Source organism: Orycteropus afer, unplaced genomic scaffold (assembly GCF_000298275.1).
Source record: "Orycteropus afer afer isolate SDZICR_OR568_19922 unplaced genomic scaffold, OryAfe1.0 scaffold00428, whole genome shotgun sequence".
Lineage (NCBI taxonomy): Eukaryota > Metazoa > Chordata > Mammalia > Tubulidentata > Orycteropodidae > Orycteropus > Orycteropus afer.
The window spans coordinates 1,987,355-1,999,835 of record NW_006922015.1 but is presented as its reverse complement, the minus strand read 5'-3'; the positions used below and the strand labels follow the sequence as shown (position 1 = coordinate 1,999,835).

At 43.7% G+C, this 12,481-nt stretch overlaps 1 protein-coding gene across 1 annotated transcript in view; it reads left to right on the top strand.

Moving 5' to 3' along the window:
- Positions 1–12,030: 12,030 nt before the first annotated feature.
- ALDH8A1 (aldehyde dehydrogenase 8 family member A1) overlaps positions 12,031–12,481 on the top strand; it is a 40,565-nt gene continuing 40,114 nt past the window's right edge. The window contains exon 1 of the mRNA XM_007954038.2: positions 12,031–12,168. Coding sequence (XP_007952229.1) covers positions 12,031–12,168 — 138 coding nt within the window. The remainder of the gene's footprint in view (positions 12,169–12,481) is intronic.

Below are 12,481 nucleotides of genomic sequence, written 5' to 3'. Positions count from 1 at the left end.
GAATGCCATGCCATTCCTTTTCAAACTGTCATTCCCAGCATAATAGATCATATGGTTGTCTGATTTAAAATGGCCAAAACCAGTCTATTTCAGCTCACTAATGCCTAGGATATCAATCTTTATGCGTTCCATTTCATTTTTGACAACTTCCAATTTTCCTAGATTCATACTTCATACATTCCATGTTCTGATGATTAATGAATGTCTGTGGCTGTTTCTCTTCAATTTGAGTGGTACCATATCAGCAAATGGAGGCCTCAAAAGCTTTACCTTATCCATATGAGTAAGGCTGGGTTTACTCAGATGATGCAGCTCTTTCCCAGTCCTATTCTGAGTGCCTTCTAACCTAATGGGATATTCATAAAGTTGTGCGGTAATGTATCAAAGAGTGTTTCTTTGCTATTCATAAGGTTTTCCCTGGCCAATTCTTTGAGGAGTGGATGGCCTCTTTCTTCTTCCTAGTCTGTCTCAGTCTGTAAGCTGGGCTGATACCTGTGCACCATGTGCATCCCGCTGGGATAGAAACACCAGTGGCTCAGCCTCAAAACTCACATCAACACATCACCATGGTAGGACAAACCGACAGACAAGTTTGCCTCCCTGTTGGAAACCTCTCATACCACCCTTAACCTGGGTCCCTCCGGCTGACCGCTCCCCTGTCCAGGTTCCTGGGCCTTTTAATCCCTTTTTCCCCGCTCTCCCACCCTGCTGCTTTGGGTGTGCCTGATTTCCCTCTCTTCACCTGGATCCCTGTGGCTGACTGCTCCTCTGTCCGGGTTCCTGGCTTTTAATCCCCTTTCTCCTGCTCTCCCATCCTGCTGCTTTGGGCTTGCCTGGGTTCTCTCTCCTCACTTGGATCCCTGTGGCTGACTGTATGTATGTATGTGTGTGTGTGTGTGTGTGTATACACACACACACACACATAAAGAGATCTAAAAAAAAATGGTTCATGAGGTTGTAGAGGTGGCAAGTCCCCAGTCCTTGGATCAGACATCAGACTAGAGGCTTGTGGCTAGTAGCTACAGGTGCTGACAAACCTAAGATCAGCAGGTCAGACAGCAGGGTGCTGGATGTGGAAGCTGACTGAATCCAATACTGGCAGGTGGTACTTCAGGATGTTGGCTCAAGTCCAAAGAACTGGAAATCAGATGATGATGAGTCAGATACGTGATCCAGAGAACAAAGCCAGGGAGCTTTGCAGAACATCCACATACACTGAATGCAAGTTACACCCCTGAGGATACTCCCCTTCAGTGATTGCCTGCTCATACATATCTCATCATGGGTTTGATTACATTATTATCAGATCTTATCAAGGGGGATGACTACATCATTACTTAACCACCAGACTACATCATGCCTGCCAAACCACTGAGAATCATGGCCCAGCCAAGTTGACACATAACCTTAACCATCACAATCACTAAATATGATGTGGGGGTTTTGTCGGATACTTTTCACCTAAGAGTTTCCTAGTCCATTCACGTGAATTCTTGCTTTTTATCCTAACCACCACAAATGAAACAATTTTCTTTAATATTAAGAGTAATGTATTCAGTTTTTTAAAATGTGTCTAAGTCTCTAGCTGCATGATGTGGGTGATGCAGAGGTGGTGTCTTTCTCTCACCTAACATGGAACACTGCTGTCTACAGCCTGGTGGATTCCATAGCCAGTCCCACCACTTGGTCCCCTAGTTCTGTGGTTGGAGGACTGTTGCAGAGCAGTCTCTCCACTTTCTGGTTTAGCATTCATGTGTACCTTATAAAGTCTGTCTTAAAAATCCCACTCCCCAACAGGGAGCCTTTCTGGAAGGCTGCTGTTTGTGTTATCCTCGAGTCTCACATTCCAGAGAGAGACTCTGTCTCTGCTTTGTTGTTCCAAGTACCTTAACAAGGAACTCTGGTGGCTTGGTGCCTAAGGCCTTTGACCCTTACCCAGAAGTTTGGTAGTTTAAACCCACCAGCCACTCTGCAGAAGGAAGATGGGGCAGTGTACTTCTGTAAAGATTTACTGCTTTGGAAACCCAATGGGGGTCGCTATGAGCTGGAATTGTGATGGCAGTGAGGTTGGTTTTTTTTGTTTGTTTGTTTGTTTAGTACCTTTACAGAGTGTCAATGTAGGCTTTCTGGTAGCCCTTTTCCCTAGAACTAGCCTTGTCTTTAGGAATTCTCTGGACAAGTCTCTCTGCATCTGTCCTTGTTGATCTCAGAATGGTGGTCTATGAATGGCCAGGGCTCCCTCCCAACATAAAGAAATAATGAAATATGTGGCCTTATTCCTGGTGAATTGGATGTGTGGACCAAGAAGCCTATGTTATAGGGTCTATGCATCTTCTATTGTAAATATCTTGGGCAAAATTCTATAAAATATCTTGGATAATGTCTGATCATTGGCCAAGTATAACCTTTCCTATAAAAATCAACTCTCAGTAATCTTTCCTTTAGTTAGAATGGACATTATTAGGGACTCAGGAAGCTTCCAGGATCTGCTGCTTCCTGGGAATTGGGAGTGAAGGAGTCTGATACTCTGTTACATTCTGGAAAGAAAAAAAAATAGTGCATAGTCATTCTAAGGGACTGTGGGTTAGAATAACTGTGGTGATTATGTTTGTGTGTCAACTTGGCTGGGCCTGGTTGAGTGGCTGGGCAGCTGGTGGTACTTATTCCCCATGATGAGACTGGCAATCAATTCCATGGTGGGATCTTCCACAAGCAGCTGAGTAGCTGCCTTTGGGATGTGCTCTGCTTCCTGTATATAAAGAAAAGCCTTGGGAATGGTTTCTAGCATATGCCACGCTTGGACCCTGCATGTAGCTGTGTTGTGGCTCACCAGCCTGCTATGCTCTGCCGACCGTGGGATTTATGATGGACTTAAGTTAATGGCCTGCTGTGTGGTTTGGTAAGACCAGGACTGTGCCTTTTTACTTGTCAGCCTTGGGCTTGTCAGCCTCAGCAGCCAGCAGCTGTCTGAGTGAAGAAACGCCTCTAGCTCCAGTGGGCTGGGAGCAGGAGGCAGAGCTAGACCCCAAGTCTGAGGGGCTTTCATTCAGCCCATAGAGCCTGGCACTTTGAACTTGGACTTAAAGCTTCCAAATTGTAAGAATAAACTCCTGTTTATTAAGAACATCCCATTTTGTGGTATATTCTTGTCAGAGCGGCACTAGGTAACCAGAACAGTAACTTCCAAATAGTTCACTTTGCAGAGCAATTCTTTTCACTGAATATATTGGGTAAAAAAGCATATTTTCACTGATTATCCTTGGTTGTTGGGCCCAGATTCTACTGTCCGATCTTCCCCAAGCATCTAATCACATATATGGATCAAGATACTGTGGAGATAGGTAGTAGTAGCTGCTTTCACAGTTTGTGTAATACCAGTTCAACACCCATTTCTTGGGTTTAATTTTTGTGATCCTCTGAACAGTGTTACTGTGACAGAGAAGGCAGATACCTCCCTGGCAGCCTCCTGTGTCCTTCACACTGGACACAGCTTTAAGTCTTCCGTCTGACCTGACGCTGCTCTTTCAGCTCCTTAGAGACCAAGGATTGGAGTTGCATCATTAGCACCTACTGTGTATATAGCACCTTTCGGAAGGGCCCAGGCTTTAGGCTATGACTTTTCACTGAGGAAAGGAGTCCCTTGCCCTTACAGAAGGCAGTATCTCTCCCTAGATGTGGGGTCAGTGCCCAGGGACTGGCACTGAATTATCCCTGGGAATGGGGATGGCATTTCCAGTCAGAAAACTGAGAGTTGTGTGTATGGTCCCTTTTTCTTCATGCATTTCGTAGTAACATCTCACTGTTTTCTGAATCTGCCTATTGACTTTAGCAAAGCGATCAATATTTGGGTCCATGTTTCCAAGCAACTGAAGCCCCAGTTAATCCTTTCACTGCAAATTTTTTTGACAGCTTCTCTTCTTCCTCTTCCTCATTATTTCTTTCTTCTTTAGCATTTCTTTCCTCCTCAAAATCCATTCAGTCCTGATCTGTCAATTGCCTTTCCTCATGATCTATGGGTTATTTCACATCAGCGCGCTATGAAGATCTAAATTCAGAGTTCTTGCCATTTGATAATTTTTCCACTAATATCTTCTATAATATTATCCTGATCAAATGCTGGAAGCATACACTCATAACTCAGAAATTTTTGCCATGTCCACTACATATGTTTTCCCACAACTTCCTCCCAGGAAGATGCAGTGTTCTAGATATACTGATGGTCATAAGTGCTGTTTGTTGTAACTCAAATATGCCATAACTAGGGACTACCTGTATAGAACATTTGGAGTAGGAGAGAAAATTAAAGACAGAGAAGGACATAAAGTCCTGGGAAGTGTAAGTACTTGGCTGTCTATCTAGATTGCACATGCAAACACAAACTTGCAGGCAGCCATAAGACTCATATGCTAGGGATGAGACATATACACCCATCAGCATCAAGCATTCTATGGATGCTACACTCATCTGTGAACAAGCCAGACACATAAGACACACAGTGTTGGGAAAATGAAAGCCATTATTATTATTTATAGAAAGCAAACAGTAAACAATAACAACATATTCTCAAAGGGAAAATGCTTACCCTTTCCCAGACTGTCCATATCCATTCCCTTGTCACTGCTGTCCAGGTGTGCCACGGTTTAGTTTGGATACTGTGTTTGTGTCACCATTGCCTCCTGTTACTACCATGCTGCTCAGGGGTCTTGCCTGGCTCCTGAGGCTTCTGCTTTGGCTCTGGGCCTCTGGCCTTTGCTGCTGACACCCACCACACTACCTGGGCTTGTGGGGTTCTCTTGCCATGACACTACCCAGTCCTCTGCTGCCTAGGGGCCAGGGGGAGACATGCAATCCCTGCTGGGGCACACTCAGGCCTCTTGCCCTGCACAAGCAAGCTCTTTTAGCTCTGCTGGCAAGCCTCCTACCCAGGGCATCTGACTCCGCTCTGCTGTAGGAAGACACTGCATAGGATCATCCAGGGCAATTTCTGCACAGGGCACATTCAGGCCTCTGCCCTGCACAGACTAACGTTATAGCTCTTTTAGCTCCTGGCAAGTCTGCATGAAGGTGCTCAGTTCTCACTTCATGGTTTGGCAAGCCCACCACTGCTGTCTCCCACTGTCTTGCACTGTCTTAAGTGTTACATCTCTCTCTTCTGGGTTTGGGAGGTTCTCAGTGCAGAGACCCTGAATCCAAAGAACTCACTCTGCTCCATACTTCTTGGTAGTAGTGAGATCCCTTTGGACCTCTGTGGGACTGACCCTTGTATAAGCCTCCTTGTCAATTTTAAAGCCTGATCCTCCCAGCAGGACTATGGACTGACTCTCAGTAGACCATAAATCACACAAGTTGCCTAGTCCCATAATCATTTTGTGGGAGTTATAAGACCATGGCTAGAAAGGTCATATAAAAGTGTTCAGGTTACCTAGTGCCACTCTGAGAGGAATATACCATAAATGGGATGACCTTAACAAACAGGAGTTCATTATCTTAAGTTTGGAGGCTTTACGTCCAAATTCAAAGTGCCAGGCTCTAGGAGCTGGGTGAAAGCCCCTCAACTTTGGGGTTCAGCTCTCTCTACTGCTCCCGGCCCACTGGAGCTAGAAGCTTTTCTTCACTCAGCTGCCAGCTGCTGAGACTGACAAACCCAAGGTTGACAAGTAAAAAGGCACTGACCCAATGTTACCAAATCACATGGCAGGCCATTAATTTAAGTCCATTGTAAGTCTCAAGGTCGGCAGAGCATGGCAGGCTGTTGAAAAATGACACAGCTACATGCAGGGTCCAAGCGTGCCATAGGCTAGACACTATCCCCAAGGCTTCTCCTTATACACAGGAAGCAGAGCACATCCCAAAGGCAACTACTCAGCTGCTTGTGGTAGATCCCACCATGGAGATGATTGCCAGTCTCATCATGGGGAATAACTACCACCAGCTGCCCAGCCACTCAACCAGGCCCAGCCAAGTTGACATACAAATTTAACTACCACAAAAAGCAAGGATGTTTTAAAATTTAATTTAACATATGATATGATAAGGAGCTCTGGTAGCATAGTGCATAAGGCACTTGACTGCTACCCAGAAGGCTGGCGGTTCAAACCCACCAGCCACTCCTCGGAAGGAAGGTTGGAAAATCCTACTTCCGTAGCTATACTGCCTCGGAAACCCAAGGAGGAGTTGCTATGAGTCGGGGCCGACTCAATGGCATATAACAACAACAACATGATATGATATGGTATTATCTGAAGCCCATTGCATCTTCTCCTGTCAGCCTTTTGTGGGTCTCCTGGTTCTGCTGCCTCTGCCACCACTGTTTCTTGCCATCTGTCATCATTGCTGGTGTCACAGCTGTCTAGGAGTCAGCTCCCAGTGCAAGGACCCCAGGCCCAAAGGATGTGCTTTGCTCTTGTCTCTTTTTTTTTGATGGTAGTTAACCTTGCCCCCACCCCTGCTTTGGAATTGGCTGTCTTTTAAGCTTAGCAGGAGGGCAAAACTGACCAATTCCTCACTAGGGTTCCACACACCTAATTTGTATGGTCTCACCTCATAAGGGTGCCATGATCCTCATTTACATTATTAGCATGCTATCCAATCCCCACCTCATTTGCATAGTCTCACCAGTCATTTGGTGGGAGTTATGAAGACTGTGGCTAGAAGGGCCATATTAAGTAATTGACTGCACCACTCTAAGTTACCCCACTATCTTGCACTGCAACCCACATGGGTGGTTCAGAGCTCTAAACATTTGTTATTAGTTGCTGTTGGTTTGATTGTGAGTCATGGCCACTGCAAGTGTACAGAGTAAAAGTTTTCCACAAGGTTTTCAAGTCTGTGACCTTTTGGAAGCAGATTGCCAGTCCTTTCGTGCAAGGCACTTCTGGAATGACTTAACCATTTATGTCACTCAAGACCCCCAAACACTTCAGAGTAAATCAGGTATAGGCTCACCCTCTTCAGAGGGAGCAGCATTTTTCTCTGAAGTAGAAGCACCCTATCCCATTATGGAATATTCTAGAGCTCTGGTAGCATAGTGGCTAAGATACTTGCCTGCTAACCAGACGGCTGGTGGTTCAAACCCACCAGCCACTCCTCGGAAGGAAGGTTGGGCAATCCTACTTCCGTAGTGATACTGCCTCGGAAACCCAAGGAGGGGTCGCTATGAGTCGGGTTTGACTCGACGGCACATAACAACAACAACAACAACCCTTTGTTTATTAGTATACTTTATAATGTCACATTTATAATTTTTGTTGATCACAAGGTCTTGAGTTTCCCATCCTCACTGCAGGACTTGGTACAAAATCCACTCACTGGGTGTGGTGGGTCAGATGCAGTTACTGCTAATGGGAGTACACTTCATGGCTAAGAATGATATTCAAGAGGCATGGCAGGAATAGATAAGAGTTCACTGGAGAACATTATGCTGAGTGAAATAAGTCAGTCACAGAAAGACAAATATTGTATTAGTCCACTATTTTAAAAAGTCAAGGAAAAGTTTATATATGGAAGGAAACTTTGTTGGTTACCAGAGATGGGAGGGGAGGGGCAAGAAAATTGCTAGATAGGTAAGAGACAGGTACTGAGTTGGGTGAAGGGAAAGTCAATACACAATGAGTGACTAACACAATAACACTAAGGAAAAGGAAAACACAGAGAGATGCACCAGAGACACAAACAACAGAAATAAACACCTTTACATATGCAATAAATACTGCCTTATGAATAATAACAAACATTAATCTATAGGTAGATACATAGGTCGACAGGCTAAATGATCAGGTATGTGTAGGCAAAAGGGAATATACCCATGACTATATATAAGGTTAGGGAGCTCTGGTAGCATAGTGCCTAAGGCACTTGACTGCTAACCAGAAGGCTGGCGGTTCAAACCCACCAGCCACTCCTTGGAAGGAAGATGGGGCAATCTACTTCTGTAGTGATACTGCCTCAGAAACCCAAGGAGGGGTCGCTATGAGTCGGGTGCAACTCAACGGCACATAACAACAACAACAACATATATAAGGTTGGCAAATGATATTTCTTCATACATATTTGTATGTGCTATGTTGTTGTTGTTGTTGTTTGCCGTTGAGTCAGCCCCGACTCATAGCGACCCCTCCTTGGGTTTCCGAGGCAGTATCACTATGGAAGTAGGATTGCCCAACCTTCCTTCCGAGGAGTGGCTGGTGGGTTTGAACTATAAGAATGTCCATATAAATAGAACTAATATGGGACAAAATAGCTTCTTGGCCATATCCAACCTTCCTTCTTGGTCCCAGGGGACATCAAGCTCAATCAGCATAAAATATTACACAAGAACATTGTTCTACATCATACTTCGGTGAGTAGAGACTGGGCTCTTAAAAGTTTCAAGTGGCCATCTAGATGCAACAATTGGTCTCATTGTCTGAAGCAAGGAGGAATGGAGAAAACCAAAGACACATGGAATCAGTTGGTCTGGGGGACTGGTGGACCATGCAAATCTCAGCCTATATTACTATGAGACTAGAAAAACTAGATGGTGCCAGCTACTGGTCTGATAGAGCCTGCTGCAACGCCTGAAATGATGGCCCCCAGTTACCTTCAGGTCTGGAATTGAACTCACTCCCGTAGTTTCCAGCCAAACAATAGACAGGCATATAGGGTGAACATTTACACCAGGTAGATACACTCCTTAGAACAATTGGGTGAAATAAATCTTAACTAAGAGGGTTGAGGGGGAGCTCTGGTAGCATAGTGGCTAAGACACTTGCCTGCTCACCAGAAGGCTGGCGGTTCAAACCCACCAGCCACTCCTCGGAAGGAAGGTTGGGCAATCCTACTTCCGTAGTGATACTGCCTCGGAAACCCAAGGAGGGGTCGCTGTGAGTCGGGTCTGACTCGACGGCACATAACAACAACAACAACAAGAGGGTTGAGGACAGAGAGGGTATCTCATTATTTTTGAGCAGAAAACACTTGGGAGGAGGATGGGCTTCCAATAGGTTCTGAAGGTGCCAAGAAAGCACTCAAGAACTGGGAGGAAGAAAGCCAGGCAGACAGGTGAGAAAAGTCTTTTTAATCAGCATGGGCTGATTATATTACTCAGCACCTCTCAGCCCCAAGCTCACGCCTTGGTACGTTGCTCTGGGGTGCTGGGGCTGAGGTCTGCAAATTGTATTCCCACACATTCTTGATAGTTGGCTTTCTGTCACTGTGAGGGGAGACAGAGTGAGAGAGAGACAGAGACAGAGAGAGAGAGCACGGAGGGAGAGAGGAGAGGACAGACTGCCTTCTGTCTTTAGGCTCTGCCAGTGTCTCTCCAGCCACAACCCTATTTCTCCTACTCCAACCTCTGTCTGGCTGCTCTTGGCCTTCCTGGCATCAACCACCCCACACACCCTCAGTATCAGCACTGCCTGCGGGTGTAAAGGGGATGGATCACCTTCATGCTTCTAGTTTCAAGTACCACACCTTTTCCTTTTTGGTCATAGTCTAAATGGTAACCGCCACTTGCATTGCTAGTATTTGGGTTATCTCGGTTCTCCGTACTCCCTGGGTGATTTTGCAGCCTTCCAACATCTATGTAGTCTCTTTTCTGTCTTTGAAATGCATATCAAGGTTTTTGTTTTCCTGACTGCAAATATTATTATGATAATTTATTTATGTATGTGTATACTTAATTATGTGAGCAATTTCCAAAAAACATTGAATAGATTTTCAACCAAAGCACATCAATATGACCATAATTCATTAATGTAAGAAAAAACAAAAAGAAAAAGTAACCTGGAAGAGAAAATGTTAAAAATTTTAAGCTGAAAATATTTTTTCATCTTTATACTTCCTTCTTGCCTCTTACTGGTTGGGGAGAGTGAGCCCTTTGCAAGAATTTATGTTAAATAAAATGAGGTACATTTCCAAAGCACCTGCAGAGGCTTTGAGCTGCTAAGGTGAACAGACCAGTAAACTGACCCTTTGCTCAGCACAGCGTCCTACATGATTTCTAGATACGAGAGGAAGGCCTGGAACTTGGTTCCTTAGAGAATGGAGAGCCTATTGCTTTGCATAGGTGATTAACAAAAATTTGGAGAATACCTAGAGACCAAGCAAGGAGGAAGCAGGGAAGACCTACGGAGGTGCACCAATGACCTCAAATGACCAATGATTTTCAGAATACTGATACCCAATATTCGATTCAATATTTATCAACCTTGGGTTTGCGAGGCAGTGTCACTATGGAAGTAGAATGCCCAATCTTCCTTCTGGAACCGCCAGCCTTCTGGTTGGCAGTCAGATGTCTTAGGCACCATTCCACCAGAGCTCCTTTTATTTTTTTTTTTAATTAACTATAAAAAGACTATATTAATATAGGCTCATCATAACATAGTCAACCAACTTAAAAGGATACAGTGTCAAAAAGGAAAGAAACCCTTTGTTTCTCACCTCGATCCTTTTCACTTTGCAGGAATAAGAATTCACACCATACTTATTGTTCACTACCATTCTATTTTCACTTAACAGTACATTCTTTTAATGGCTAAGTAATATACCCTATTATGGATACTGTAATTATAATAGTCACCAAGTGATGGGCTCTTTTTATTTTAAAAATTATAATAAAAATTGATGTCCTTATGACTTACCTTCTGGCACATAAGCAAGTAATTCTGTAGGAGAGATTCTTAGGAGGGCAATTGTTAGGCCAAAATATAGGCACATTTAAATACTGACAAAATGCTCTGAAAAAACATCCCCGTAAAGCTTCCCAAGAGAACTTGTACTTTCCCGGGTCCTCACATAGATCGAAGTATCTGTCTTTAAAACTGCTTTCCAATCTAATTTGCAAAACATAGCACCTCTTTGTAATTCACATGTTTTGATTAACAAAGACCCAAACCTCCTTCAGTACATGTGTTGAGGAATTGTATTCTCTTTTCCATGAGCTGCTTTTTTATATCCTATCTTTACTTTTTATAATGGGCTGTGCATTTCTCTCACCAATTTGTGGATATTCTTACATCCATGGATATATAAGGATATTTATTTATCTGTGATGTATGAGGAGGTCTGGTGGTGCAGTGGTTAAGGCATTTAGCTGCTTATCAAAAGATCAGTGGTTTAAACCCACCAGCCACTCCTCTGAAGACAGATGAGGTAGTGTGCTTCCATAAAGATTTACAGCCTTGGAAACCCAATGGGCGTCAGAATCAATTCACTGTCAGTGAGATTGGTCTTTGGTTTCAGTTTTGTGATACATATCAGACATATTTTCGGCTTGTAGCTTCATTTTTAGAGCATATCTGGGAAGATGTGAGCTGCTGCCACAGCCCTGATTTCAAGCAGGAGAGTTCTTCAGAGAGAAAGCAGCCAAGGCGAAGAAGAGATGAGGGGCGAAGAGAAGGAGCGTCTCTTCAGTTACCGCTGTGGGATGAAAGGGTAGTGCTTCATTGAGCAAAAAGAGCATGTTTTGGAAACCAAGGGACTGTGGTTTATCCCTTAGTCACTGTCACCTCAGACAAATTGTTCAGCCTTTCAGAGGCTTGGTCTCCTCTACCACAGAGTGCCAGTAAAAATATTTACTTCAGGTGGGGCAGTTGTGTGTGTTCTATGAACTGTTGTTGTCATTGAGTGGATTTTGACTAATGATGACCTTTTGTACTACAGGAAAAAAAAAAAAATGTTGCCCAGTCCTGGCTATCTTCATGTGACTTGCTTCAGGGACAGGCACTTAATAAACAATGAAAAGTTCACAGTTGAGCCCAATAAAATGGTACATACAGATGATTTTTGATGAGCGAAAAGCGCCATGAACACATATGTTGATGTTTAACACATACCACACGGAAGTCTGTGAAATATGTGAGATTTTCCTTAGTTTTGAGTTTGGAGATTGGGATATTCTGAGAGATTCAGGTCAACTTCCACTGGTCAATGATTTGCAAATGAAGGCATGGGAGTTGGAAGAGAGGAGGAGACTAACTGGAGCAGAAGAAAAGTCTTGGGGACAATATAACTGAACGATTCCAAAGGTGAAAAGCCAAGCATTTCTTTACTATGGCTGCAGAAAAGACACTTTTGGTTCTGGAAAATTTCATAGGTGGGAAGTTTTTACCTTGTAACTCATATATAGATTCTTATGACCCATCTACAGGGGATGTGTATTGCAGAGTGCCAAATAGTGGAAAAGCAGAGGTGAGTATATTCACTTAAAGAAAACTGAAACTCATTGAATTTATTAAGTGTATTAAATTTACGTAATGTGTTGATAAATTATGGGTACTTTAATTTTCTATATGTAAAGAGATTTGGGAAAAAGCAGAGATCAGTTCAACATCAGCAGAAAGGAAATTCTAGTTCTAGAAGGGGTTTTTTTTTGTTGCTGGATACAGATGATATGTAAAACAAACCTCAGCTGACTATTAAGAAACAAGTGAGTTATCTAGCCAACCTAACACTCAGACGTGTGTCCATTGTTTTGCAACCCTTCAACATTTCTGATGGGCGA